Raw genomic sequence first — 26,372 nt, forward strand, 5'->3', positions numbered from 1 at the left:
ATCATTTGGCAAATTGCCACTCATCGCCCCGCGGGACTTTTCCATGTTTGCACTTGTTGAATTGCGCAACCTGGGAAGAATTTTTGGCTGCTGATCTGACAGTATCGGTTTCCCGTCCCCTTCGCGGGAGCCGCGATGTCTGTTGACGGACACACCGCCAGATGTCTCCCGTCTAAACACTAAATGTGACCTCTACTCACATTTCTGCTTCCGGGTCAGTTTTTCCTGTAGCCTTGAACCATATAACCAGTTTTTGGCGACTTTGTGGTGCAATAATAACAGGGTATTCTTTCTTAATTCAACAAGCCAATAAACATCTTGACAGTTTCTCATCAGACCTGTCGAAGCTTGCAGGGAACATGACTTTCTCACGCACACTCAATCAGTAGCAGTTGCAACAGGGACGCGTCTTCAAAGTGAAAGTAAGGAGCAAAGAGGTGGGTGGTTGACCCCAGGTGCACATGCGTGTGTGTGCATGTGTGTGCGTTTGAGTGCATGTATAAAAAGCCTACCCCGACTCCCACTCATCAATCCATCTGCCATCATGGATTTGAAAGTCGTGGCTGTGCTCATCTGTCTCTCTGCTTTCGCCATCTCCTCCACCCAAGGTAAAACAGGTTATGCTATTCTTCTGGGGACATGTGGAGTCATTTCAACTTCTGCATTCATATCTTCATAATGGATGTGAAGAGGTGATGGAGGTGAAGAAATCACCAGCTGATCATTTCTAATTTGATTTAACTGCAAGTTTTAACAAAGGAGGGGGGGAAGGGCACAAATAATTGGAATGCATAAGCAGAAAGGCTTTCACGTTGACCAAGTTCTGTATTCTGGAACATGTTTCATTGTCAGGTTCCTCCATATTTCTTGAATCCATCTTTGTCTTCCATTCCAGCTGCCATCCCAGGGTGCTGCATCAATACCAGAAAGATCATCCCTATCAATGTCCTGAGGAAGGTCAGCAGATGGACGATTCAGAGCAGCGGCGGCGCCTGCGACATCGATGCTGTGATGTAAGTGAGGGAGATCAGTGAGACCTGGAGGAGCACAGGGTGAACCAGAGAAATGACCACCTGCTCCAAAACTTATATTAAAGTGTTTATTCTTTATTGAAGTTGCTCTTCCTTCTGTCGGCAGACTTCACGTAAGGGACAAGCGCATATGTGTCGACCAGACTGTGTTTAAAGACATATGGTGGAGGATGAAGCAGTGGAAACAGAGAGTGAAGAAGAGAGCTGCCAAATATAACGTTTAATCCTGCCACCCAGAACCTCTTAATCCGGGAGAATATGCGCTCTGTACAGCTGCTACTTGTGTTTTCAGACTGATTTTGATTCTTTCAAGACTCAAATTATTGATCAGAATATTTGTATTATCTGTGTTGTGAATTTAGAAATTTGTATTGCTGGTGATGGCCGTTTATCTTTAAATCAATTAAGGATTCTTCAGTCATTTAAATGGGATGTGGGTGTATTTTATTTTATTTTTTACAGTTTTTAATCAAGTTTGAACACAGCTCAAAGACAAATCAGCCTGATAAAAACAGGAGTCATTAAAGTCACAAAAAGTGCTATTTTTTCTGCTTCTGTGTAATTTTTAATCTCATCACAATAGTTTTATTTATATGCATGCCTGGGGAAAAAAAGTTTATCGACCACTAATTTAAATTCCGCCACGTATTTCTCCACATTATCTGTACAGTCGAGTAGAACAGTAAATGTACTGATTTGATTTAGAATTGACAGGAATCCTCAACGAGGCGCATTAGATTAAAACTCGAAAAGTTCAAAAAGCCAAATCCCGACGCCGCACTTCATCGTTTCATGGCGTTATAGCGCCACCGTGTGGACAAACGTAGAGATCGCACCATAAAGCGAAAAATCGTTTTGTTTTGTTGTCATTGTAGTTTCAACACATGGACAGACACGTTTAAAGTGTATTCACAAGCTTTAAGTTTGAGCTGAACATTTGTGAATTTCTTTAAAAGCCGAACAAACGGCCAAAGCAAACATTCATCAGTCAGAATCTTTCACCGTGCCACGCGCAGCCCGCACAACTCGTGCAACCCGCCTTTGATTAAAGCGCCCCTCCTTAACTGCCGGTGTCACGTGACTTCCTGTGGCTGACCGTTGTGCCTGACGTCCGCCTGTAGCTGACAGTCCGAGGCGGTGCGTGAAAGCAGGAAATCCGTGTTTACTCTGCGGGAACCATGTCGCCCAGAGCCGGCGAGGAAAGTGTCGAGCACTCGGGACATCTCAAGTTTTTCTCCGCACTTTTTTACGCCGGCAGTTCTTTCCTTATTACGGTGGTGAATAAAACGGTGCTGACGGGCTTCAGGTACGCGGCGCGCGCGTGCACACACGCACACACACACTTATCATAATTACACGTGCATTACGTAACCATGTTTATCTCCCGCAGCTTCCCCTCCTTCCTCTGTCTGGGAATCGGTCAGGTAAACTGTCCACGTCAGAGATGATTTCTGCTGTTTTGCATTATTTCCCTCCTGACCTCCTTCCATCCTCTCAGATGTTCACCACCGTTGTTGTCCTGTACGCTGCCAAGATGATCAAAACAGTCCAGTTTCAGGATTTTGACAGAAGCGTCCTCATAAAAGTATGCACCCCGGGGACATTTTACCGGAGGATTGTCCTTTTACTCCGCTTTCCGAGGGGCTTTCTTTAGTTCTTGAACTCCATATTTTGCAGATTTTTCCTCTTCCTCTGCTGTATGTTGGGAACCATATAACAGGACTGGCCAGCACCAAAAAACTCAGGTTCAACCTTTTGCTTTGAGAGGAAGCTTGTGCCCTTTGGCTGCTGGTGCGTGACTCTGCTCGTGTCTTCTCCAGCCTCCCCATGTTCACAGTGTTGAGGAAGTTCACCATATTGATGACAATGATTTTGGAGGTGTACATATTACGGTAGGATACATCTGATCTCACCGTCGTTCCCGCAGCCACAGAAAGTTTGCTTGATTTTTATTATTGTGTTTTCCAGGAAAAGATTTCCCAAACGCCTGGTTTATAGTGTGATGGCCATAGTCTTCGGTGCCATGGTGGCTGCCAGGTATGGCTTTTCCCCACAGATTATGGTCTGTGTCCAGAACTGGGGGTTAAGAACAGGTACCTGGGGTGGGTTTTCTCCAGGTCCTCCAGTCCCCCCCCCCCCCCAAACTTAAAATTAGGGGTGATGAAGGAGAATCTGCTGCATTTTGGAGCTCTCCTGGACTCTAACCTCTGCAGTTTACGCCGCGTCTTCACTCCTCCTGTTTATTCCCCGTTTGTTCTCCATGTGTTCTCCCGCTCTCCGAATGCACAGCCTAGATAAACTGATGTTTTGTCCTCTAGTTCCGACCTGGCCTTCGACGTGCAGGGCTACACTTTCATCCTCTTCAATGACGCCTTCACCGCCGCATCCAACGTGTACACCAAAAAGAACCTTGGGACTGAGGTGAAACTCTGCATACATTCTTCACAGCCGCCGCTCTGTCGGAACAAAGGTCACAGAACAGTTAGCAGTAGAACACAAACACCCAACTCCAGCAGGCGAACACACCCACGCGCTGATATTCGCGTTCACGCTTGGTCTTAATGTCTCTGTTTAGGGCCTCGGGAAATACGGCGTTTTATTTTACAATGCATTAATCATCATCGTCCCCACCATCCTGGCAAGCGCATTCACGGGGGATTTACACAAGGTACACACAGGAAGAACCATTTAATCCAACACATTTCATGTCACCTGAACGTTTCTTCCTTGTTTGAACAGGCAGTCGAGTTTGCCGACTGGGTTAAGGCACCCTTTGTTTTTAGTTTCCTCATGTCCTGCTTCATGGGGTATGTGTCAACAGTCTCGATTGTATTTGCATGGCGACGTTGAACCGATTCTCCCATTAATCCCAGATTCTTAACGTGCACTTGCTGTGTTTTTAAGGTTTGTGCTGATGTATTCCATCGTCCTGTGCAGCTACTATAACTCAGCGCTCACCACCACGATCGTGGGAGCCATAAAGGTGAGATCGCTGGTAAAAACAGCAAACACACCCTGTCTCTTTGTTAAAGGAATAAGCTTTTTTTTAAATGAGGCATCTTATTGTGTTTAAGAACGTGGCTGTGGCCTACATCGGAATCTTTGTGGGAGGTGACTATCTGTTCTCTTGGCTCAATTTCATCGGCCTCAGCATTTGGTGAGAACTTTTTATTAAATCTTTTAGGTCAGGGGTCATCCACCCAGTCTTACCAGGTCCATAATCCAGCCGGGTTTTCTGTCCCACCAGGCAGACACCCGCTTTCGTCCAGGATCCGTTTCCTTTGTGAAAGCGGTTGTCTGCCTGGTGGGACAGAAAACCCGGCTGGATCATGGACCTTTACTGACTGCCACCATGAGATCCTGCACGCAAGGATTCAGTGTTCTAACCACCGAAGACAGGGTTTTGGTTAGAGTTCATTAAATATTCTGTCAACAAAAAAGGATTTCAAAAAGGTCACAACCTAATTGCATCCTCCTTTTGCAGCATGAGCGGTGGACTGGCCTACTCCTTCTTTACCTTCAGCACTAAAACCCCTCCGCGGACCACAGAAGCAGCGCACGAGCTGAAGATTCACATTCCACAGGAGCCTCAGAGGACGCTCTAACCGACGGACAGCAATACGCACTGTGGCCGCTAAGCGGCGCTGGTCTGCTTCATATTGGAGCATCATTATAACTCCAGGACTAGAAATTCAGGACGGAAGGAAAGCACACAAACGCCATCAGGGCTTCAACGGGTGTTTATTGAACGGTTACAGAACATGTGTGTGTGCCTGTTGGAGGAATCTGACACGTGTGATTATGTGATTATCATGCTAGCCTGATATGAAACTGAAACTGCTGTGAGGATGTTAGCAGAGAGAGGAAAAATAAAAAGACTAAAACCCAACATCAAAGCTCTTCAAATTGTGCACAATCACTTTTCCTAACAAACAACACATATATATATTAAATGCCATACTTTTCTGAAAGAACACAATAGACTACGGGTTAGAAATGCATCAAAAATTATGTTACGATTGGGTACAATAAATCATTTGGCGTTTTGATTACTTTAATTGCTTGGTTTCCAGTTTCAATGCACGTGGGCGTCGGGTTGCTCGTGCAGGTTTGCAGAGAAGTGATGAGAGGCTTCCAACAAGTGTTTAAGGGTATAGTGTTGTTGTCGTGGTGACACACTGGGCAATACACAAAAATAAAACAAAACAAAACACAGGAAATGTTTAATCTGCAGAGCATTGCAAGCCTGATCCAAGATTTAAGTGCTCAAAATTGGCGTCTGAATTATGAAATGTTTAGAAAAAAACCCAAACCTGAATCAAAAGCCTCAAATGTGAGATGACAAACGATTTGCCGCATTTACCCTTTAATATAAAAGACAGTCTGCTGAATCCTTTAAAAAACACATCCACCAGCTCGTTTAAAAGACTTGGTTTCACACATTAGATTGTCCTAAAATGTAGTCTGGACCTGAGTGTCCAACATTATTGGCCGATTAATGTGCGCAGAGGTTGGTCTGTCTGAATTAGGCTTGCAATGGCCGCCTCTCCACGTCCGTTTCACTCCGTTGTCTACGCACCCCCTCCGCCGGCACAGAGCGGTCATGGCGACGCGTCGGAGCGCGATAAGAGTTCATTCGACAGTCTGAGCAGAGCGTAACATTTCCTATCTTTGACCACACCCCCACATCATTCTGTCCTTCCGAACTTAATCCATATTTACAATCACATGCACTCTGTAACAACCACACTTCAAAAAAAAAGAGAAAAAGAACTCGTTACCATCAAAGTGCAAACAAAACTTAAACATAATAGGTACTCTTTCTTTGCCTTCAGAAGGCAAGAGAGACACATTCTTCATCTCATCAAATCTACAATTATAGCAGCCTAAAAAAAAGGAGGGGGGGGTAAAAATGGAAGCCGAGTAAGGTGCTTTAGCTTGTGCCTTCCAGGATGTGATGGGGGGTGGGGAGGGTTTGTACATAACACTGATCTCTGGCCAATTCAGCTCTTCTGAAAGTCTGCTGGGACAACTTAACTGAATAAACTAAACTAGGCAATGATCTGCGCTCATGAACAATCTCTAACTACAGCACATACTGCAGGAAGGCGGTTCGGAGGTATGGGATGGGGCGGGGGCTTTAGGCAGAAAGGTTGTTGGCCAGCTCGATAAGTGCCAAAGCACCGTGGAGACGCTCCCGCTGCTCCTGGAGGCGTCGCTTGGCGGCACCTCCTGCCTGGCTCCCCTTATCCTCCTCCTCTTCATCGGACTGAAGGAACTCCATGGGGTCCTGCTGCTCCTGGTCCTCCGCTCTCGCCTTGCTTTGCGGCTTCACCTTGGTGGTGGTGGGCGCGCGCTGCTCCCGAGTTTGCCAGTACCTGTTGAGAAAGGTATTAAGCTACCTTGTTAGAGGGAAATGACATCCAGCATTCCTGATGGATACAGATCTGTTTCTTACTTTGCCAGCCACTCTGCCACCGCCTTGTTGTCCACAGACTGGGCTTTTCCCTGGCCCTCTTTTGGTTCCTCCCTCTTCAGGCGGGAGAAGGGGTGTTTGGGACAGTGGCGGTTGGCGTGTGTGAACCGATTCCCGCATGCTGTGGAGAATCCCCCCCAGAAGCAGTCAGAAAAATAGAACAATCACAGCCACATTTCTGATTTGAGCTGGAAATGATGACCAGGCTGAACTTTTTGTTGTCACTCGGGTGTTGATCTTTGACCTAATGACAGTGTACAATATCAATAATAATAATAATCTACCCGCGCAACCTTTTACAATAAACTCATTTTTGCTTTTGGAGGTCTTAGATTGAATTTCCATTTCGGGGTGGTAATATCCATTCTAACACCAACGCAACCTAAAGTGATCGATTAAAGCTTTTACTTGTTCGACTGGTTCAAAAGGGAAACGAAGGAGAAAAGATGAATGCGCTAAAAGAACAGAATGGCCCAAAAGATGATGCAAAGTGCTTTGCGTGTCTGAAGAAACAGAACATTCAGAAACTCCTCAAACAAGCCTACCTTTCTCTGAGCAGACAAATGGTTTCTCTCCGGTGTGCAGCCGCTGGTGGGTCTTCAGCTGGCCACTCTGGACAAAAGCCTTCCCACAGTTTGGGTAGTCACACAGATATGGCCTCTCTCCTGCAGACACACACGTGTCACTTTAAAAACTGAATTTAAAAAAAAAAGAAGAAATGAGATTACTACATCCTAAAGGACTGCTCACCCGTGTGTGTCCTCTTGTGAGCCTGGAGAGACTTTTCCCTGGGAAACACGCGATTGCAGATGTTACAGCGAATTCGGCTGGATGACGTTTCCCCCTCGCTGATGAGCTCTCTGACCGTCTCTGCCCTCGGGCGTCCTCTTCGGATTCCGTCCTGACAGCAAAATCACGCAGAGTTCAGGCTGACGACCGAAGCAATCATGGGGTTGTGTTTTTTTTTGGCCGTAGAAAAACGCAACCGATCCCGGTCGGAAGGTGCCGGTTCAAATCTACTGCGCTTTCTCGCACGCGGCAGAGCGCAACACTGAACGCCTCACATCCGGTTATTTGGCGCGCGACTCCACGTCACGCACAGGGCCGCTTCAAAACCAGGAAGTAAGTCAGATTTAAAATCCACCGTGTCACACCCTGGTGCGCGGGCGTTTTTTTTTTTTAAATGACTTCGGCGCAGCCATGTTTAGACTTCTTTGCGAACCACGAGTATAAAGAAAATTCCTCCGAACAGCATCAAACGTTAGTTCACTCTCACTGTCTGCACCGGTTGCGAGAGTTAAAGTCCTGAATGGCTTATCGTGAGAGTTGTAAACTTTAAGGGCACGTACCTTGTTCTGGTCTTGTGAAGGGTCCGCGTCAGCCTCCCCGGCCGTTTGCGTCCCGGTGGGCGACGAGGCTTCGCTCGCAGAGCCGGGACTGAGAGAGACGTTGTGGGCGTTCTCCCCCCATTTCCACGGGTAGACCATGAAGTCGCTGAAGCCCGGGCTCGTGGGTGTCAGGGCCTCCGACTTCCTCGGCTTGATCGGGGTGGTCTTGATGACGGAAACTAAAACCCTTTGGGGCGAGTCGCTGCTGAAAATAACGCGCGGCTGCTTGTTCTCAGCCATCTTGTGCACGCACAATTTTAGAGATTGACCGCAAAACGCCAGCAGAAACTTTGAGAAAAAGTTGATCCTCTGTTTCACAAATCGACGATGCTCCTTTTAATCTGGAGTGAATATGCCCTTCATTTCCAGACGGGAAAAGAAAGTAGCTCCGGACGTTCTGCCCCACAAATTAGCCACAGCGGATGAAGTCAGGCACGCAGCAGCGATTCCCTCCTATCGCAGTGGGTAGTCTGAGCTGACCTGTGTGCGCCCACAGGATCGTCCCGCGTTGCAAATCGCGCCTGAGCAGTTCGCGGACCAATCAACTGCAGGAATCTGCAGCCATGTGTTGCGGGCGCCCAGTGGAAGCAGGCTAATGGACCGACGCGGAAACCCGTCGCCCAATACGGTTAACGGAGGGTGTAAAGAGGAGTTGAGGGGTTTTTCCTGACCAATGAGGTTTAAACACTTGAGGCGCGCTCTTGCAAGCTGACGTCATGATAGGCCAATAGCGGCGAAACGAGATGACGTCGGACGGCGACGCGGCCAATCACAGGGCAGGGCGGTTGGTCCTGGGCCGCGAGCAGCAGATGGCGCCTTCCCGCGCTGAGGTCTGTTTTTGTTATTACGATTAAGTCGCTTTAAAGGGAAAGAAAACGGTGGCCCGAGGGCGCCAAAGTTACGTAATCATTTCGAGGCGGGGGATACTCTAACAAAGAGTGTTTTGTGATGGACCCCCCCACCACCACCACCACCAAAAAAAAAAAAATTAAAATCAACTAATATAGCTATTTAAACAATTGCAGAAAAGCCCTTCTTCTTTCGTTTTGTAGCGATTGATACCGATACTTTGCATGCAACACTTTCACAGGCAACATCATATGCAAACCTAGAAGTTCCAGTTAGGTTCCAAAGGTTACTTTAATAGAAACATTGACTTATACACTACATGTTTATACATTTCAACCTTATTGAAGTATAAATCTTTTGCATGCACTAGTTACATATATGTGAGTAACAACAATCAGTGGAAAACAAAATCAATGGCCCAGAGCATTAGATTCAAAGTTATACTAAAATAAAAGTAAATATTAGATCACAGGTTGATCCAACATTTGTTAATTTTCTTACAGCAACTAATAATGTGGCTGAGAAATGTAAGCCCCGTTGAAGCTTTTCCACATGAGGTTTTTTTTTTGGTTCAGGTCAACAGAACAGGTGGGACAGACAATAGTATCAAAGCCATATCCATCCTAAAACTGCTGACTCACTCCAGCTACTCAATGCCAGGCATCATCAGGCATCAGGTGAAACCCAGAACCAGTTGGCACAAGCCTAGTTTCTCACGATCGACCTGAGGATCTCGTCCAGTTACTCAAAGAGCAGATAGCACACCCTGGCTATCATATGGTGGTCTGTCCAGTCATGGAAATGGCTCCATATTGTGTTCTCTGAGAAACGTTAATAGGACTTCACAGTGCTTGGTTGTGATCACGTGGACCAGGTGTTGGTTCCTGAACACTCGTGCCACTCTCATAGAGCCTCGTGATGACAGTTTGGACAAAAACACACACACACACACACACACACACACACACACACACACACACGTGGGTGGCCTGTTCTGTGCCATGAGTATTCTATACACATAGTAATAAACGTTTATTTGGGTTTTGTCAAGTTAGGCACATTATCCTCATTAGGATGGTGAGATTTCCATTCATCGCTTATTGTCTTTTCCCATGTCCATCCAGAATGAAATCTATAAACAAGTGATTTAAAAAAAAATACATACCGAACAATAATCAATAACTAATCCTGAGGAAAAAAACAGCAATTGAAGACAGCCTTAAATTCCGACCAAAGCCACGTGAGGCAGGATGATTCTGGAGTTTCACTGCACATGGTTGATGCTTCCACATTAGGGGGAAAGGTTCTCATGTCCAATCCAGTATGCAAGGCAGCTGGGGGTAGTGATGTTTGATTGGGAAAACATGTTTTTGTTAGAGATGTCCCCTGAGTGGAGTACACTAACTCAGATTTCCGTTTTTCAGGCTGCCGGCATTGTACACCTTCCAGATGTTCCCATTTTAGACTCTCTGCATGATGATTTCCATCTCCAGACTGTGGGCTGATTTCCATTTCCAGACTGTGGACTGTGTTTACACTTTCATATGCCTGCTGCTCTTCCAAATGCAGTTCTTCATTTCCATCATCATGATGCTCATCGTCTGCTTGGTCCATCTCGTTACAACACCTCATCATCTGGGTGGAGTTGTTGAGGCTGCACAGTTATGACAAACATTTAGCGTTTCAGTCAGACAATCCAATAAACCATTAGTACATCTGCACAATTTGCACATTCTCACTCACTAGCATTTAAAATCTGAATTCAACAGATGAGACATTGTGATGAAAGGGTGGTTCAGAGCTTCGGATGCAGAGATTCGCTTTGCCGCGTCTGTTTTCAGCAATGACTTGATGAGATCCAAAAACTGAAGCTGGTCTTCGAATTCGGCTGACGATGTGAGCTTATGAATCTGAATTTAGGAAAGTGTTCTTATTACAGAGAGACAGTGCACATGCAATGACTGATTTAACTCCAAAAACAGAAATACTGACATTAACCAGGTCATCGAGAGACCTGTGTGGAGGATCGTCAACGCCCCCTGACATCTTTTCAGAAATCTTTTCAGTGGCACCTAAATTGTACTCCTCTGGTGTCTAATGGGATGCAACCAATAACACATACAGAACACGAGAACCTGTTCAAATTGAATAGTTCATTCAGTTGCATCTTGCATTCAGAAGATTATCCAACCTTTAGCCTCCATGTTGGACCATCAGATCCCTCCACCTCAACAAAGTATTTCTTGGTGTATAGTCCTTCTCGGAGCAGGTGGTCCTCTGGCTGACCTAGCAGCTGGACCACCTGACTCATCTGCAGATGTAAAAAAGCAAACAGCTCATGTGAATTTATGAAAATGAAGAACTTTTGGCCTGGTTCTGGACGTGTGGCTCAAGTGTGTCCCTCACCATTTTATATTCAGAGCAAACAGTGAAGAGATTTTCTTCGAGGTAAAGGTACATGAGGACACAGCCCATCCCCCACGTGTCAATACCGTAGCTGAACGGCAGGCCGAGGAGCACTTCTGGAGCCCTGACGAGGCAAGATGAGATGAGTCAGTTTGAAGTCAGAGTGCAATATGAGAAAAGTGTGTACAAAACGCCATGAAAACAGTAGAGGAGACATGAGGGAGAAAGATACCTGTATGGGACTGGCTGCACGACTATTCCTTGGATGACCTCGGAGTCTTGATAGGCCATACCAAAGTCTATCAGTTTAACCTTTAGGCCTTTGCTGTTGGTGAGCATGATGTTGTCGGGTTTGACATCGGCATGTAAAATATTGACATGGTTAAGGGCATCCAAAGCTGTGAAAATCTACAGAAAAGAGGACCACTTTAAATTTGCTCCTCAACAAAAATACTGAATTAACAATAGTTTTATTTCAGATCTTCACTACAATTGGAAAATGAGTTTCCTCCACAATAACACATACCTGTTTTGCAATTGCTCTGATTTTACTCAGATGTATTCTGTCATTACTTCTTTCGACCAGATCATAGAGATCCATGTGTAAAATCTCAAGCACTACACATGGATATCCCTTGTACTCAAAATCCTCCAAGAATTTGATCATGTTTGGATGACCGAGAGAGGAGAGCTTTCTTAGATACCTGATCTAAACCGACAAAATACATTATGTGATCTGATCACAGGGATGAAACAAAAGCACTAATGTGTTACAAACTTGTACCTCCTCCTGCGTGCCAAATATTGCCGCTTCTGTGGTGGGTAACTTCAGTACCACCAAATCATTTGTGATCATATTTCGGCATTTGAAGATTTGACCACAGCCCCCAGTGCCCATTCTCTCCAGCACAAGGTATTGTGAGGAATCACTGGAGAGAATATCCCCAATGCTGACTGAGGGGGCAATATGTTTATTGTGCACCATCAGGTCTGTGCTTGAGACACACTGTAACTTGCTGTGTAATTTATTTTCCAGTGACATTTTGTTTCAGACCTGCTGTTTGAACTGGTTGTATGAGGAGGGAAAAAAAAAGACAATATATTGTAAATAGTCGATTTGAAAGTAAAAGTCGGCTTTGATGTTGACCTTTTGATGCACATTACGTGGCATGATTCCACATCCACAGCTCGGGGGCGTGGCCTCGCGTCTCCGCACGTGCAAGCATTTAAAAAGTGTCCGCGCGACTTTGCGCTCATTTGCTGGATGTTTACTGAGGCCCCGGAGCTTCGTTTCCGGCAGTTAACCGACGGAAACGCTAGTTGGGCACAAGTCTGTGTTTGTGGCTGTAGTTTGTGTTGTTGAGCTTCACCAGACGCGCCGGCTTCACTTGTGGCGTAGGTTAAAATGCTGCCGGACGCCTTCGGTTGTGCTGTGGCGAACAGGTTCGGTAACCTTCTAGATGACGATGCTGATCCGTTGGACTTGTTGAGCGAGGCGGAGAAGGTGAAGGAGAGAAAGAAGAAGAAGAAGGAGGAGGAGGACAAGAGAGCCAAGCTGAAAAAGGCTGGACAGAAGGAATCCCAGAAGGACAGGCGGTTCCCCCGCTCCGCGCTCGGTCCAGACCCGGTTCCAGGTTGGCTAACCTGCTCATACTCATTAGCCAGGGGGCGTTTCGAGATGGGTCACTCTGGGGCCGGGCTGGGCGGTTCGGTTGATTTTAATGTATTGTCACATCTGTATGATCCTTTACAATTAAAGTTTACCAGCTGACTTTGACGTTTATGGCTTCGGGTCCAGCAAATGCAGCTGTCAAAGTGATTGCTGAACCACACAGATGTTTGGTGTTTGGTCCAGGAAGCAAGCGTAGATGTTAACAGTCTCTGGCCTTCTGTCAGCCCTCAAGCAACAGCAGCAGACGCGTCCTGTACCGGTGGCCAGTGGCCGAAATGGCCCTGAGGTGGTCCAGAAGGGAGCAAAGAGGTCCACTTTTGTGGAGCGAAAGGCCAAACAAGAGGAGCCGCTCCAGGAGTTTTCCATCCCCAAGTATGTTTCTCTCGCGAGCTGTAGCGAGCGGTTTGGCTCGTACATTTGATCGATGCAAGGATCAGATTTCCATAAAACAATGCTTAAGCTTTATTGGAAAATCTTTGTTTTGCTCCTCAGGGCTTCCTACAATGCAGATTCGAACCTGAGGGGCAGAGGAGGTGCGGGTGGACGTCGCGGAGGAAACGCGAGGAGCTCAGACAACTTTAACATAAGAGGGAAGCGAGAATATGATCGACACAATGGAACGTGAGCCTCCTTGTTAGCCATCTTTGTTTCAAGCAGATTTGTGGTCTAATTAAGACCTAAATAACATGGCAAACATTTGTTACAGGGGCATCTCTCCTGATGAAAAGAGAGGAGGCAGAGGGCCCTGGAACTGGGGCTGCGTGGACGAAGCTGCAAGGTCGGTGGACTTCACTGTGGAGACGGCTACTCGTACGCTTTGCCAAATTGGTCTAACAGCATTTGTCATTGTCCAAAAACCCTTTTAATGAAGCGAGTTAATGGAGGTGACGTCTGACGTTCTCAAGTCCGAGGAGCCTCAAGTGCCCGTGGAGGACGGAACTCAAAATCAGTGAGTCGATCACAAACCTTCAATACACCAAAAGCCACATTTGAATGAAAACCAAGTTCCGCTTAAAGTAGGTCTGTGCAACATGTTGACATAATTACTAAGATTAAACGCCACCAAAAAATAAAGGGAACACTCAGATGAGACATTCCGTGTCTTTCATGGACTAGGCTGAAAATCTTTGCTTGTCCTGTGCTTGTGTGACCTCCTACAATATCTGGAGGGATGCTCTGGGGAGGGGGGGGGGTGACTTGTTTACTTTTATTTTACTCGGAGGGCCTTATGTCATGTGGATTGACACTTGGTAGATCAGTGGAGGAGGATGGAGAGATGGTGGTCCAGGTTGCCATGGAGATGAGTCTGGATGAGTGGAAGGCCTTGCAGGAGATGAGTCGCCCCAAGGCAGAGTTCAACATTCGCAAAGCTGAAAACAAGATTCCATCCAAAGCGAAGGTTATTCACCAGTCCAGACAACCGGAAGTGAGTGGGATGTGCTGGGAAATCACCGTGTTGTTTTATTAATATAGAAGCAGTGCTGGAATTCTTACTGCAGTGACGTATAGATGCTCATGAGAACTGTTGAAATTTTTAGATTGGACAATTTCTTTTCATAAATATTGTCTAATTTAAGGCAGGTCCCACTAACATCTGTTCATTTTTTTTTAACAAATTTAAGTTGCATTTGGAAGGGGAAAAACGGATCCCAAATAAAGTTTATGGTTGTTGGACCTGTGCTACCATAAATGAACATTTCTTTCTAATCTTTATTTGAATTTTAACCATTTGCAAATATAGAAATTCGTCGAAGCCTTGGACGACATGGAGGATGATGGCAGCTTCTTCCGCAAGTCTGTGAATGATATCACCTCCATGCTGGAAATCAACTTTGGGAGTCTGGATCGACCCAGGCGCGGTGGTCGAGGAAGGGGAGACCCAGTTGGTGCCGGGAGTCGTCCGGAGAGGACCAAACCAGTGCAGCCCAAGGTTCGGTACCCAAGGAGCAGCGTGTGGTACCTGTTGTAGAATGATCGGTGGTGTAATGTCTCTCTCCTCCCAGCAGGAGGAGCCTCTGGCTCCAAATCCTGACAACCCGGAGGAATTCCCAGCACTGCCGACTGGAAAATAACTGAAAGCTCGTCTTTCTCATGGGAATGTTGGTTGCACTTGGTATTTGACACAAGTCAAAGTTTCTGCTGTTCTTAAGGTTTGGGGGTTTTATTGTATTTGATTTATTTTCTCAAGCACAAAAGGCACTGTTATATATTTGAATAAATACTATTGCAAGCTCATGTCGTGTCAGTTTGGAAACTCAAGCATTTCCAGGAAAATGGCTGTCGTCCTACTCAAGCATGAAATATGTGTCGAACTGGATCGAGACAGAACACTTTGAGTACATTTTATTCACCGTGTTCAATGCGGAGTCTGATGTGGTTAAGCATGAGTCGCACACAGCCCCGTTAGGACAATGACTTGCTCCATAGCGTGATTTGAACATAGTACAAAATAGTTAAAAAATACAAAGTATAAAATGACATTTACAGCCTAAAAGTAGCTTTAAGATAAGCTGGGTTGAGAATGAATGACAGATCTATCCAAGAGCCAATCCCTCAACCACATACATTCTTCAAACCGAAGGTGCGTCTGAACCCAAATGGACCGAAGTTCTTGTTTTAAAAAGTCTTCACGTCCCTGTCCAAACTGATTCCATAAGAACAAACCTAAAATATGGCCTCCAAAAAAAAAAAAAAGTGCTTTACATGTAAATAGCTGATTAGGCAAATCTAAATGAAGTACGCTCCGCATCAGGTCGGTCGCTTTCCATCCATGGTGAAACGGTTGTGAAGCCGTTGTAGACTTTCCCAGATCACCGAAGTAAAGGAGCTCTGGCTTTAGGTATGGAGTGACTGTGGAGAGAAAGTCGGCATTATTGCACTTGAATCGCACCGGGAAACTTAATCTGGCAGATTGAGTGAGGAGGAGGACGGGTGTACCATAGCCTGGAGAACCGCACGGACTGAACAGAGCCGCAGACTTTACGTCCTTTTGACACAGCGCGCCTGTAGCATGCGGGAAGAGACGAAGGGGGACAGAGACAGTTGACCTCGGCACCAGCAGAGACAGCGCACATGTATTTAAAGACAGTGAGGCAGAGGAGAAAGATGTGCTCCAGAGAAACTATAGCCATTCATACTCCTGAAACGTGAAGAAAGAAGCAGCAAGTGGGAGTGTGCGCGAGCAGGGACTGAAATGTTAGTACAGCAACTTTGGATGGATTGCAACAGAGTGCTTTATTATCAGTTTAAACGAGTCAAACTCTTTTCTTGCTCGTATTGCCTACGTTTGTGGTCGTTTACCCTGTTGGGGTAATTACAAGGCAGCAGAAACTCCATTTACTTCCAAATCCTTCGAGAAAAATCAAAATTTTCTCTGAAGTACCTTAAGTTGCATGTAGCTTATCTATATGAAAATGTTCAGCCCATCGTGGCTGGTGCACCCCAGCCAAAGTATCACAATTCTGACGACACCATTGTTAGCAAGAGGGAAAAGTCTGGATTTCTACAGGATCTGATTAATCTAGCCCAGATCCGTTCATTCCATGGCTGTCGGTGTTGAAGGAAAAAACACATTCAAGCTTGAGTTTTTAAGTGCGGAGGACACCAGTTGGCAGAGAACTGATCAAGCTCTATGCGAGTGCAGTCTCCATGTGGCTCAGAGCGAGTCAGAGGGGAGCTTGCCTGCAGGTGCGCCATGTTTAAGTTGTTGAGAGTGTCAGTGTTGGTTGTAGCACTGTCTGTGTCTCTATGGCTGCCCCATTGCTCGCAAAACACAGGGTCTCTCTCGCCAGCCACGACATGCAAGTTGCCTAGGGATCTGACCAGTCGGGTGCTGCACAGGGAGCTGGCAGAGAGAATGGAAGCTGTTAATGTACCGCACACGGAGGCATGAGTGGCCATAGCTTCTTGGCTGCTTCACATCTGCATGGCAACTTCAAATAAATCAAAGCATGAGGTATAAAATGACTCTGGAACAGTAATGGTACTGTAGGGAGGAGGGGATATTATGGGTTAATTATTAGAATTTAAAGTTTCAAGGATTTTTTTTTTCCCCTCTCTGGGGCCTTAGAGGCTCAAATATGACCACTTAACGAGTAAAAATACCACCACCTTAAATCTGTTGCTTTGCATTTCTGTCACGAGTCGTAATCTGACTGACCTTTTTCCTGCTCCTCCAGCAGGCAGCGATGTTCTGGATCTCTTCCTGCTCTCCGAATCCTCAGACAAAGCCAAGGGATTCACGCAGCCCTGAGTGCTTGTCTGCTGGAGGACCGTGCTGCGGGGCGGACAAAGCATTCATTATTGTGCCTCGGCCGTATCCAGTGTACGAGGGGCCGAGGCCGCCTTTACCTAAGGGACTGTGAGGAGGACCTGGTGTGGATCTTATTCTCTTCTTGTCTGAAAACACAAGTAGCGTGTCAGTAAAAATGTGAGAGAACAGATTGTGTGGGCTGAGTTGCAAAATGTGCTGTGTTAGGCTCGTGTTTCTTCAGTTTCAGCAACGAGATGGGCTTTAGTAAGGCAAGAGCAAGAGCAACACCCAGAGTGGGACTACATGACTACAAAGACGAATCATTGTCAGTAAGTTATCAGCTCTGAGGGATCTGTCATTTTATCATCGCAGCAGTCAGCACATAGATCCACAAAGCCCGACTTTAATAGATAGTGAGGGTGTAACGTCTGATGGTCGTGTATTTACTCATTATATAGTAACAACAGCATAATTCTGTCCAAATTCCAGGTTTGGATTGGGAAATAAAAACCGGGGTCTCACTTACAGCATTCTGGGTTTTTTGGGGGGGCAGGCTGTCGAGCTCATTCAAATCCTAACTCGTCTACACAGAAATGCAGGATGGAAGAAGGGAAGCCATACACAATCCACCACAAGGCAAGGCTACACAGGGAGGAGAGCAGCATGGCTACCAGCCATCTGAAAAGTGGACAAATCTAACAATAGCAAACAGAAAAAAAGGGGAGGGGGAAGCAGAAGACAAGGGTGGCGTCCAGGCAGGACACGAAACCTCCGATAAGCTGCTTTTCCACTGGGACTGGATAAGAAGGGAGCATTCGGAAAAACTAGTCAGCATTGTTGACTCTAAAGCGGTCTGGACCGCAATTCTTTGGCCTATTTATGACAAAGTTGACGAAACATGTAAAGGGGGAAATGTGAAACTTTCGGTGGTTTCACCAAAACATATATGCGGTTGTGTAGATAAATATATCTGGTTTCAGGGACATTAAAAGGAGTCGACACTTAAATCACGTCTCTTTTTTTCCCCCAAAAGCTACATCGCGGTGCTGTATTAAAGATTAAAACCTATCATTTTGTTGTCCAAATAAATATAGACTAGACACGATTATAGAACGTCTGATAATCCAGTCACAAAACAGTGGAAGAGCAGTTGACACGGCCCAACATTTACAAGACATGACAGAACCAGCAGTGACATGCTCATGCACGCATCCACCTTTGCCATGCATAAAAAAAAGAGGGGAAAACAATGAAATAAGTAAAATAAAAAAAAATAAAAATTCACTAGGAATTTGACATGCACTTTGTTGTTGCATAAACAAGTTGTGGACGGTTGGTTAATCGCAGCTGGAGGTTAGGTTTGTGTCAACGCCGGTGAGCCGTAAAATAACAAAGCAGAATCCATCTTCATCCCACCACCATCCACGACCTGTCATCCTCTGGACCAGACTGAAGATTGGAATACATAAACAATCTCATCTACGATTCAAAGAGGCAAATTTAGACACTTCCTGCCCTTCTAATCAAAGAAGCAGTGCAAATCTTGTCACATGAGCAAAAGAAATCCAACCAATCATGTAGCCCTCATGATTAGTTGAGGATTTAATGCGCCACAGGAAGCTGTAACTAAGAGCTTCGCTCAGAATCTCTAGAAGCCTTGATGTCAAAGCGGAACAGCGTAGTGTGTAAATGAAAGGCAAATGAAAAGTGTGTTACAGTGTTGCATCCACTTCAATGCATATCCATTCCACACCGTGGTCATCCACAGGACACGAGGAAACCAAAACAACAAAAAAGAAATAGACAACCTCGGTCAGCCATACCATTCTGTGGCTTAGTGACTGTAGCAACAGGAAGAAGAAGTCAGCTAGACAGGAAGTGACATGCACTTACCTCCATCATACAACACCTCTGTTTTTCCTCTCCCCCACTCTGCTATCTTTTAGAGGGCAGGCAACACATGGGCCACACCGTGCCCATGAGGCTGCAGCAGAACACTGCCACCTGCCTGACACGGGGGGACAACAAAAGCCAGCCGCGTGGGTACATTGGCAGCCGTGCTGACCCCCCAAACCTCGCCCCGCTGGGTCTATGAGCGCCTACTGCGCCGTGCACATGTTACGGGTCTACTACTACTACTACTACTACGCTAGTTTGGCAACAAAGGGTAGCTTTGACACAACTGAAACTGAAATCAAACAACCTGTTTCAGGCTTCACCTCTACCGGTACTCGTCTCGGAGTGTGTAACTTTACCCAAAGAATGTTTACCTCTTCGTTTACACACCGGCAACGGCACATATTAACATTTCATCAGAGCCGCACGGTCGGCAGCTTTAAGTTCATCTCCATTTCTGACATTTACGCCCAGTGTGACACGATTCCTGTCCTCTACTGTCAGTTTTCTAAGAAAGATCCAGTCTTATTAAGTATGCAGCTTTGGCACGAGATGTTATACCCAAATGGAAACATCTGTGATTTCTAGGACATCCTGCAAATATGTTTTAGATGCTTCAATCGGTCCTTTAAAACCCAACCTTCCGCTTCAATTATTCCTGAATATCCACACTTGTTTAGTGATTACAGCAAGAACCGGCGTAACATATTGAATCTTTAGTCAATAAAACCCCTCAGAACGGACCAGTTGGAATCTATTAAATGAACCTGAGCTGAGAAGAACCAGAGCCATTTACTGAAAGAGATAACCATGAATACATGTCTCGGAGGTTGTAACTGGTGACTTACGAGAACGAACCAGACGATGATCTGGCCTGCCTCCTGCTCTTCAGGGCGCGCAGCTTATCTCCCTGGGTGAGTCCATTTCGCTCCTCTTCATCATTATACTGTTAAAGAGTTTTCAGGATTTGACCCAATGATGACTTCAGTACCCACCAGGTAGAGCATCACACCAGACTCACCTGCTCCTGTTCTTCCTTCATGGGCGACTTGTTCTTGTTGCACCCGTTGATGGTGATGTCATCCACTCCGGACAAGATCCTGGTCATCTTGCCATTGTCTCGCTCCCTTAGCACTTTCTCCCTGAAGACGTCTCCGTCGGCCCAGAGGCTGTTCTGCTTCCTGATCGACAGAATTTGAAATACAGGGGCGTTATGAAGCAGTAAAAATAAAGTAAGCATCCGACAGAACTGACGAAACAAAAGGTTTTGTTATCACATTAAAAGGTTCCTGTAACACCTACTCTTCAACAAAGTTCTGCTGGGGCCCGATGATGGACCCTGGTCGGCAGATCCGTATCCAGGCGATGGCCTCTGCTGCGGTTAGGCGGTAATGTTTCATCATGTAGCAACCAATAAGTGTGCCGGTTCTCCCAAGACCAGCTGGAAGAAAGATGGAAAGCTATAAAAAAACAAATTGACATCCGTGTCTGCAACGAGAGACGAGAGGAAGGTCCCAGGCATCTGACCTTTGCAGTGGACCGCAACGGCCCCCTCGGCATTCTCACATATGCTGAGGAACTTCCTGACGATGGAGTCGTTTGGAGTGCTCCCGTCGACAAAGAACAGATCGTGATGTTCGAACCCGGTCTCTGTGAACCGCTTGGCGTCGTACATCTTCTTGTTGAGTCTGATGATGGTGGTGACGTTATTTTTCCTAAAGTATGGGATGTAGGCCTCAGGGGCGTGCAAAGGGTAACCTAAGGGAGCAAGAAGAAAAGTTCACGTTTGTTCCGCCGGGGGCTGCAGAAAAGCACCTGCATGTCACTCACCATTCTCTATTTTGCTTTTTGGGTGAGGACCACTAAAGGCGAGGAACTTTCCTGGAATGATCCAGTTCAAGTCCCCGTTCTCCGCTCTCTCGTAGTGCTCGTATTCTTCCACGTCAAAGCTGGAAAAGTCCAGCCAGCCGTACTGGAGAGCCTGGGAATCACCAGAGAGGGACTTTTATCATTCAGGGCTACGATGCTGCTAAAAATGCAAGTAAATCCCATCAAAAGTACCTTGTTTACAGCGCGAAGGCAATCTAGGATATTCAGATTGTACATGCATGTTCCAAAAGAAGCATCTCTGAAACAGATCAAGAGTTAACATCATGGAGTCATCACAGTTTTTCATTAAAAAAAATTGTATCTTCAAGTAAACTAGATGGGCCATGTTGTTTTTACCTGAAAGGGATATATGTCGAATTTCTTGACACCAGCAAACTGTGCACCTCCTCTGGTGTCATGTTGAGATTCATTACCTTCAAAACATCAGAGACGCACCAATCAATATGCATTTCTTTTATTACCCTGCGATGTACGGCAACACGCACCCCGGGGCGGCACTTACTGCATATGATCCGATAAGGTAGGCGGCATTTACTTGTTTCTTCTGATCTCCACTGGTATAAAATATAATCTTCTTCCTTGAGAGTGTAATGGACTGTGCAAAAGACAATCAAAAGCAACACTGAACTTTACAGATTATTTAGACTCAAAAACAGTCATTACTAATTGATCAAACTCATTAACTCGTGAGGGCTAAATGGAATTATTTAACATGCTTATAATACCAGGTTCATTACAAGGTTGCAACAGTGGCGCTAACTGAAATGAACGGAAATGATCAGCTTTACAGCGTTTGTGCAGTGGCATCAAAATGCAGAGAAATTACACTTTCAGGGCACAAATGACGCCTGGATTAGTGCATCTTGGTGGTAGGGTGAATCAAGAGGAGCCTTTCTCTTTACCTTCCGTTTCTTTGTCAGCTTGCAACTGAAGCGATAAAACATGGCCAAGTTGAGGGGACCAAAGTCTGAATAGAAGCTGCAAGAGAGGAGAAGATGGGTGGAGATTCAGACCCGGACAGCGTGGCTGTTCGTCCTAAAGTCCTTTAACGTTTCCAGAAACACTGGTGACATTAGCGAACCATTAATAAACATGCAGAGATGCTTTAACGTTGGAACGGTTTTCTGAACGATGACGTGCACGATTTTAGGACTCACGCCTCTCGGTCCAAGAGGCCATTTAAAATGGAACAGGCGGCAAAACTCGGTCCAGACTGAAAAGACACTGCAAACTTACTTCTCGTATGCCAGCTCTTCATCTACGCAGAAACAGTGTCGGTCAGCTATGCTCTTGACCTTTTGCTTCAGTATGGCGAAGTATAGTCGATCTGAAGGAGGAAGGGGGTGAGGGCGAAAAAAAAAAAAAAAAATCAAGGGCCATTTACGTCCCGCCGTGCACCAAAACGCTGCTGCTCCAGTCCAGTCAAATGCTCTTCTATCTTTCCCAAGAAAACCCATGCCCATTTATTCTTTATACTCACCCTTGATGAACTCGATGGACTTTGACGACACATCGTCTGCGGTCATGCTGCCCACTGCTGAAAACATGTTGTGCAAAGAAACACATGAAAGCGCGTTCCTTCACGATGTCTCCCGCATATTACGTTACACCGTCCACGATCGCCACATGTCAAATGTCAAAAAGTTAAAACACAAACCGTGGACCACCAACGTCTCAATGGGAAGGCTTTCGTTATCGACTTTTGCCCGCAGTTACGTAAAAGTTGGCGCACGTCTGGTGAGAGTTTCGTCTGCAAGTGCGTACTGAGGAAAAAACCAACCCCTACAGGCCCCGCCCATGCATTGTTTTGCGCATTCTTATTGGCTGTGAGAGCTGTAAAATGCCACACAATTGGAGGATCGATTTGTTAATCCCACCCACTTCAGTTTAAAGTTCTCGGCTTCAGCCATTTCAAGGCCCGGGGACGTTTCCCAACCGTTGCTAGGACGATCACTCGTCCAATCAAAACGATGATTTCCACCTAGGACCCTCCCACTTTAACAGTTGTGCTGCAGACTGATACACTATAAAAATGACTAGGAAATCGCCTTAATAAAACATAAAAGAAAAACAAAATAAAAGATTGACAGCGTCGTGATTGTTTTTTAACACTAAATAGTAACTACTCACGTGTATGTCACACACGATTTAAAATATTATAACATAACCAGGAAGAAGTTTTAGCGCATATACCACCTATCGTTACGAAACAAAGATATTGTTAATGATACTGCTCTGTGTTTTCCTTGCCTGCTTTGTGCGCACTGGGGGGGTAAATCAATGCGAATCCAGCGCATTAACCATAAAGGGACAGACGGTGTCGCCATATTAGGTCAAAGCTGGGGTAAAAAATCTTTCAACGCCCTGGTCATTTAAAAACGCAGGGCGCGGTGTTCGCAGGCCGCCGAGTGCGTCTGCGCACATTTACCAAGTCGCCGCAAAGTTGACAGGGTTCGTCCTGCACGCCCTCTTACCTGTTATCTCAATGTAAATATCAGAGTTTGGCGCCACCTCCGAGCTGTCTGGAGCTGCACAGCGCTTTTTCCTCGGCTCGGCTCGTCTCTTTTCACTCTTGCGCTTCATTTTGTCCTCTAGGCTGCACGGTGGACATCTCCGAGCGGCTGCTGCAAGCCTCGACTGTGCAACCTGTACCTGCCGTTTATGGCATGTCTTGGTCTGCTGCAGGTCGCTATCTGCGTATGCGTCTGTGTGCAATGGTGTCAACCGAGGTACAGTTGCCTGGTCCAGGCACTCCGGTGGTGGTGCTGACGTCTCTGTGCAGGGGCAGGATTTCTGTATCCCCTGCATATGACGTGCCAGGATTAGATTTTCAGCACACTCCCGTTACTGTTCTTGCAGCAGCTCTCGATGCAGTTGAAAACATGTAGCTGATGTTTAAAACACGTAGCTGATTATTATTGACTGACTGCGACCCTGAATGTTGACCTGCGTGTACAGCATGCATGACACAAAAATAGCCAGGAAAAAGAAACAAGCTGTATTTATGCTTCCACAAATAGTGAACACAACGAAAGTGGCAAAATAAAGCCTGGTAGCATCACTGCTAATAGACTGGTCATGTGGTCCTCCAAAAAAGAGAAATGTTTTAGCTGCCATAAAACTACTACTGCTGCAGGATCAATTAAAGCTTATCTCATATTTTTTCTTATAAACATCTAATTTATGCAATAAGTAGCCACACATCATTCAGGCTAAAGACATCAACCTATGAAAAGAACCTTTACATCATTCAGGCTAAAGACATCAACCTATGAAAAGAATCTTTGCACCTTTGCATTTGCAGCCGGAGTTTCTAGATTTTGAAAATGTGTTTATTATGTGTTTATATGGCGTGGATGGATCCGGCTGGGTTTTATATATTTTGTTCCAAGTTGAGATCGGGTAAGCTGCAAGCGTTACAGGTTGTAGGGATGATGATGAACCTATATTTGCTAAAGCCACGTACATACATGTGTGTACAGGCGCTGCAGGCACATGTGGCATATGTGGTTCTCGGTTTGAGCCCCACTGCAGACAAAACATGGAAGGTGTTCTGGTAGTAGATATTCAAGAGTAGGAATGTTTGGTGGTCATACATAACTGTGACTAAGGTACAGTAATAAACAGTGGTGGGTATGCTTGGGGTTCAACAGCCACCTGGCTTAACCTGTGGGTCTTTGATCTCAGAGTCCCCTTTTATACCCCTGTGGGAGAGGACTCGCAGCGTTGCTGGACTTCAGCCGGTTGGGTTTCCGTATCGCTTTACTGAATCAGGTGAAGGTCAACATTTTTTTCTGTGGAAATCCTGGAACGATATTCCAAATATGCACACGGATGCAACAGAGGAAACCAAAGCATTGCTCCAGGCCTGAGGAGCTTTGTTTTTAGCTGTTTAAGTGGATTATGGTCATGTCATTTAGAATATGTTTGAAGTTGAACTGAAGTCATTAAGTTTAAGTTTAGGAGTGCCACCCTGGGTTTTGCATCCAAAGCTTTGACCATTCTATGGCTGCATCCATGCAGACAGTAAATCTGTATGGGGTAACATGACTATTACCCCATAACATCCACCTGCAGGTTTGACAACAAAACGGTAGCTGCTGGCTGCATCCGAAATAACAGGCACACAATACTTGAGAACGTCTCTCTACACGTGCATGATCTTTGGCTTGCTGAAATCCAACGTCTGCTGAACTCCAGCGAGCTGGAGGAGCCAGTTAATGGGCATGTGGTCAAGACGATTGGTGTCAAAATGGCAGAAATGTACCTGTGCACCTGTGTTAGGGGGAAGGAAATAGAGATTTGACTTGAGAGGGAGAGAGACACATCATGGCATAGAAGAAGCAGAGTGTTTACCTGGTCCGACGATGATGGCTCCACCTTGTTGATGGAGGTCGCCCTGAAAGTCAAATATAGGGCCAGTCATGGCTCGCCATATACTTTTCATTTGTCCCGCAAAAATACCAGATTTCACGTGTGGACTCGGCTGTGCTAAGAGCAGAAAAAGTTTTCATGAACATGCAGTTAAAAAAAACAATGTAATATGTAGACATGACAGCATTACCTGAGTCAGTAAATGTCTCCTCCCTTTTCATCCCAAGCTTTTGATAAATGTGCCGATCGGGGTCTACGTATATTTCATAAGGATACCCTGTTAGCGTGCAGAAGGCCTATGGGAGTGAACGCCACATCAGCATCATAAGAAAAGGTAAAATCAAGCATAAACATAACGGAAGGAATCAACTTACTTCTATATGATGGTGCATAGACTGACCAATCACAATCAGCCTAATGCCAGCACCCTGGAACAAAGGATTGTTTCACAACAGTTTTTAAAAATGCATTTTGATTTCATACAGCATTTTCTTTATGTGTTGTGTCACTGCTCTTCAGGTCATGCCAGTTGTACATGGTGACACACCCACAATAAATTATGTCAAGGCACAGTTTACCATCGATATTACAGATAATTTTTTTATATCCTCCCCCAAAATAACACTTTTAATCTGCAAAGACCGGCTTTAAAGCAGGCTAACAAATACATTGGTCCGAAAGGTGCTTCTCTTTGGTTGTGAACTTACCTTCAAAACGTCCTCAGGTATTTTACTCAGATCTTCCACATATTCTTTGCAGGCGTAGCACAAGAAATTCTAGAGGAAAGCAAACACTCAGTCGCCAGTACACTATAACAATATTTAGACCCGAATAACTTGTATAAACTTTCCTCACCCGGACGAAAATGATGACCGATTTCGTGTGTTGATAGAGATTCTTAAAGGGAACAGAACCTCCGCGTCGGTCGTAAACCAAACAGTCCTGCACGTCTTCGAGGCGGATGTCAACACAAACCCTCTGGAGCTCCCGAGGTTCTTTGGAGACCTGACGAGTAATGGGGGAAAGTACTGCAGCCATGTTCCCTCTGCTTCCGAAATCGCATTGCTATTTTGGGAGAAGAGACTGGGTGGAGGTGGGAACTGGAGGAAGGGAGAGAGAGAGAGAATATGAAGCAGAG

At 45.7% G+C, this 26,372-nt stretch overlaps 7 protein-coding genes across 18 annotated transcripts; 3 read left to right on the forward strand and 4 right to left on the reverse strand.

The window, feature by feature from the left end:
• The first annotated feature begins 526 nt into the window (after nt 1-526).
• ccl27a (chemokine (C-C motif) ligand 27a) lies at nt 527-1,573 on the forward strand. The gene is made up of 3 exons (NM_001280026.1): nt 527-608; nt 896-1,013; nt 1,138-1,573. Exons 1-3 carry the CDS (start codon nt 545-547, stop codon nt 1,253-1,255), a joined length of 300 nt encoding a protein of 99 aa, NP_001266955.1. The 5' UTR covers nt 527-544; the 3' UTR covers nt 1,256-1,573.
• A 520-nt stretch (nt 1,574-2,093) lies between these two features.
• On the forward strand, nt 2,094-4,920 carry slc35d2 (solute carrier family 35 member D2). Its single transcript, XM_003974867.3, has 12 exons — nt 2,094-2,337; nt 2,422-2,455; nt 2,530-2,616; nt 2,709-2,776; nt 2,852-2,923; nt 3,000-3,068; nt 3,350-3,452; nt 3,607-3,699; nt 3,771-3,838; nt 3,936-4,014; nt 4,106-4,188; nt 4,516-4,920. The coding sequence occupies exons 1-12, from the start codon at nt 2,210-2,212 to the stop codon at nt 4,634-4,636; spliced, it is 1,005 nt and encodes a 334-aa protein (XP_003974916.2). The 5' UTR covers nt 2,094-2,209; the 3' UTR covers nt 4,637-4,920.
• Nucleotides 4,754-8,465, reverse strand: znf367 (zinc finger protein 367). The gene is made up of 5 exons (XM_011615615.2): nt 7,857-8,465; nt 7,258-7,408; nt 7,053-7,172; nt 6,490-6,628; nt 4,754-6,409 (listed from the first exon to the last, which is right to left on the reverse strand). Exons 1-5 carry the CDS (start codon nt 8,133-8,135, stop codon nt 6,172-6,174), a joined length of 927 nt encoding a protein of 308 aa, XP_011613917.1. The 5' UTR covers nt 8,136-8,465; the 3' UTR covers nt 4,754-6,171.
• Nucleotides 8,466-9,763: 1,298 nt separating this feature from the next.
• LOC115247465 (homeodomain-interacting protein kinase 2) lies at nt 9,764-12,385 on the reverse strand. Its single transcript, XM_029829017.1, has 7 exons — nt 12,298-12,385; nt 11,383-11,558; nt 11,151-11,274; nt 10,936-11,055; nt 10,737-10,838; nt 10,488-10,654; nt 9,764-10,398 (listed from the first exon to the last, which is right to left on the reverse strand). Exons 1-7 carry the CDS (start codon nt 12,319-12,321, stop codon nt 9,927-9,929), a joined length of 1,185 nt encoding a protein of 394 aa, XP_029684877.1. The 5' UTR covers nt 12,322-12,385; the 3' UTR covers nt 9,764-9,926.
• A 14-nt stretch (nt 12,386-12,399) lies between these two features.
• Nucleotides 12,400-15,057, forward strand: LOC101068270 (intracellular hyaluronan-binding protein 4). Of its 4 annotated transcripts, none has more exons than XM_029829018.1 (8): nt 12,400-12,784; nt 13,047-13,194; nt 13,315-13,443; nt 13,529-13,600; nt 13,694-13,771; nt 14,062-14,248; nt 14,564-14,752; nt 14,826-15,057. In XM_029829018.1, exons 1-8 carry the CDS (start codon nt 12,556-12,558, stop codon nt 14,892-14,894), a joined length of 1,101 nt encoding a protein of 366 aa, XP_029684878.1. In that variant the 5' UTR covers nt 12,400-12,555; the 3' UTR covers nt 14,895-15,057. The 4 variants fall into 4 exon arrangements, with proteins under 4 accessions (XP_029684878.1, XP_011613908.1, XP_003974915.2 ...); XM_011615606.2 differs by having other exon boundaries at nt 14,829-15,057; XM_003974866.3 differs by having other exon boundaries at nt 14,077-14,248.
• An 84-nt stretch (nt 15,058-15,141) lies between these two features.
• On the reverse strand, nt 15,142-23,639 carry cdc14b (cell division cycle 14B). Of its 9 annotated transcripts, none has more exons than XM_029829016.1 (17): nt 23,335-23,639; nt 22,341-22,394; nt 22,097-22,187; nt 21,763-21,838; nt 21,363-21,455; nt 21,197-21,273; nt 21,032-21,098; nt 20,801-20,951; nt 20,498-20,728; nt 20,273-20,411; nt 19,992-20,151; nt 19,819-19,916; nt 17,173-17,220; nt 16,982-17,098; nt 16,504-16,666; nt 15,760-15,825; nt 15,142-15,672 (listed from the first exon to the last, which is right to left on the reverse strand). In XM_029829016.1, the coding sequence occupies exons 1-16, from the start codon at nt 23,441-23,443 to the stop codon at nt 15,802-15,804; spliced, it is 1,698 nt and encodes a 565-aa protein (XP_029684876.1). In that variant the 5' UTR covers nt 23,444-23,639; the 3' UTR covers nt 15,142-15,672; nt 15,760-15,801. The 9 variants fall into 9 exon arrangements, 8 of the variants coding, with proteins under 8 accessions (XP_029684876.1, XP_011613910.1, XP_011613916.1 ...); XM_011615608.2 differs by having other exon boundaries at nt 22,341-22,397; nt 23,335-23,638; XM_011615614.2 differs by lacking the exon at nt 23,335-23,639 and adding an exon at nt 22,518-22,679.
• A 206-nt stretch (nt 23,640-23,845) lies between these two features.
• On the reverse strand, nt 23,846-26,332 carry prxl2c (peroxiredoxin like 2C). Its single transcript, XM_003974864.3, has 6 exons — nt 26,090-26,332; nt 25,942-26,010; nt 25,609-25,662; nt 25,425-25,530; nt 25,217-25,351; nt 23,846-25,135 (listed from the first exon to the last, which is right to left on the reverse strand). Exons 1-6 carry the CDS (start codon nt 26,270-26,272, stop codon nt 25,008-25,010), a joined length of 675 nt encoding a protein of 224 aa, XP_003974913.2. The 5' UTR covers nt 26,273-26,332; the 3' UTR covers nt 23,846-25,007.
• Nucleotides 26,333-26,372: the final 40 nt, after the last annotated feature.

This window comes from Takifugu rubripes, chromosome 21, assembly GCF_901000725.2.
Source record: "Takifugu rubripes chromosome 21, fTakRub1.2, whole genome shotgun sequence".
In the NCBI taxonomy this organism is placed as follows: domain Eukaryota; kingdom Metazoa; phylum Chordata; class Actinopteri; order Tetraodontiformes; family Tetraodontidae; genus Takifugu; species Takifugu rubripes.

What these genes read in the sequence shown, in the direction of transcription:
- ccl27a (NM_001280026.1), top strand. Translation starts at nt 545, where the DNA reads ATGGATTTGAAAGTCGTGGCTGTGCTCATCTGTCTCTCTGCTTTCGCC. An exon ending in CGCCATCTCCTCCACCCAAG is followed by an intron (nt 609 to 895) that starts GTAAAACAGGTT and finishes CTTCCATTCCAG; the next exon opens with CTGCCATCCCAGGGTGCTGC. An exon ending in TGCGACATCGATGCTGTGAT is followed by an intron (nt 1,014 to 1,137) that starts GTAAGTGAGGGA and finishes TTCTGTCGGCAG; the next exon opens with ACTTCACGTAAGGGACAAGC.
- slc35d2 (XM_003974867.3), top strand. Translation starts at nt 2,210, where the DNA reads ATGTCGCCCAGAGCCGGCGAGGAAAGTGTCGAGCACTCGGGACATCTC. An exon ending in CGATCGTGGGAGCCATAAAG is followed by an intron (nt 4,015 to 4,105) that starts GTGAGATCGCTG and finishes ATTGTGTTTAAG; the next exon opens with AACGTGGCTGTGGCCTACAT. An exon ending in TTCATCGGCCTCAGCATTTG is followed by an intron (nt 4,189 to 4,515) that starts GTGAGAACTTTT and finishes CTCCTTTTGCAG; the next exon opens with CATGAGCGGTGGACTGGCCT.
- znf367 (XM_011615615.2), bottom strand. Translation starts at nt 8,135, where the DNA reads ATGGCTGAGAACAAGCAGCCGCGCGTTATTTTCAGCAGCGACTCGCCC. An exon ending in ATTTGTCTGCTCAGAGAAAG is followed by an intron (nt 6,629 to 7,052) that starts GTAGGCTTGTTT and finishes GATTCTCCACAG; the next exon opens with CATGCGGGAATCGGTTCACA. An exon ending in GTGGCAGAGTGGCTGGCAAA is followed by an intron (nt 6,410 to 6,489) that starts GTAAGAAACAGA and finishes CTTTCTCAACAG; the next exon opens with GTACTGGCAAACTCGGGAGC.
- LOC115247465 (XM_029829017.1), bottom strand. Translation starts at nt 12,321, where the DNA reads ATGCCACGTAATGTGCATCAAAAG. An exon ending in CTCTCGATGACCTGGTTAAT is followed by an intron (nt 10,655 to 10,736) that starts GTCAGTATTTCT and finishes TCCTAAATTCAG; the next exon opens with ATTCATAAGCTCACATCGTC. An exon ending in AATTCAGATTTTAAATGCTA is followed by an intron (nt 10,399 to 10,487) that starts GTGAGTGAGAAT and finishes ATAACTGTGCAG; the next exon opens with CCTCAACAACTCCACCCAGA.
- LOC101068270 (XM_029829018.1), top strand. Translation starts at nt 12,556, where the DNA reads ATGCTGCCGGACGCCTTCGGTTGTGCTGTGGCGAACAGGTTCGGTAAC. An exon ending in CGGTCCAGACCCGGTTCCAG is followed by an intron (nt 12,785 to 13,046) that starts GTTGGCTAACCT and finishes GCCTTCTGTCAG; the next exon opens with CCCTCAAGCAACAGCAGCAG. An exon ending in ACCAGTCCAGACAACCGGAA is followed by an intron (nt 14,249 to 14,563) that starts GTGAGTGGGATG and finishes TTGCAAATATAG; the next exon opens with AAATTCGTCGAAGCCTTGGA.
- cdc14b (XM_011615608.2), bottom strand. Translation starts at nt 23,443, where the DNA reads ATGAAGCGCAAGAGTGAAAAGAGACGAGCCGAGCCGAGGAAAAAGCGC. An exon ending in AGCTGACAAAGAAACGGAAG is followed by an intron (nt 21,456 to 21,762) that starts GTAAAGAGAAAG and finishes TCTTTTGCACAG; the next exon opens with TCCATTACACTCTCAAGGAA. An exon ending in AAAAAGCAAAATAGAGAATG is followed by an intron (nt 20,729 to 20,800) that starts GTGAGTGACATG and finishes TTGCTCCCTTAG; the next exon opens with GTTACCCTTTGCACGCCCCT.
- prxl2c (XM_003974864.3), bottom strand. Translation starts at nt 26,272, where the DNA reads ATGGCTGCAGTACTTTCCCCCATTACTCGTCAGGTCTCCAAAGAACCT. An exon ending in CGGTCATCATTTTCGTCCGG is followed by an intron (nt 26,011 to 26,089) that starts GTGAGGAAAGTT and finishes GCTTTCCTCTAG; the next exon opens with AATTTCTTGTGCTACGCCTG. An exon ending in AGCCATCATCGTCGGACCAG is followed by an intron (nt 25,136 to 25,216) that starts GTAAACACTCTG and finishes CCCCTAACACAG; the next exon opens with GTGCACAGGTACATTTCTGC.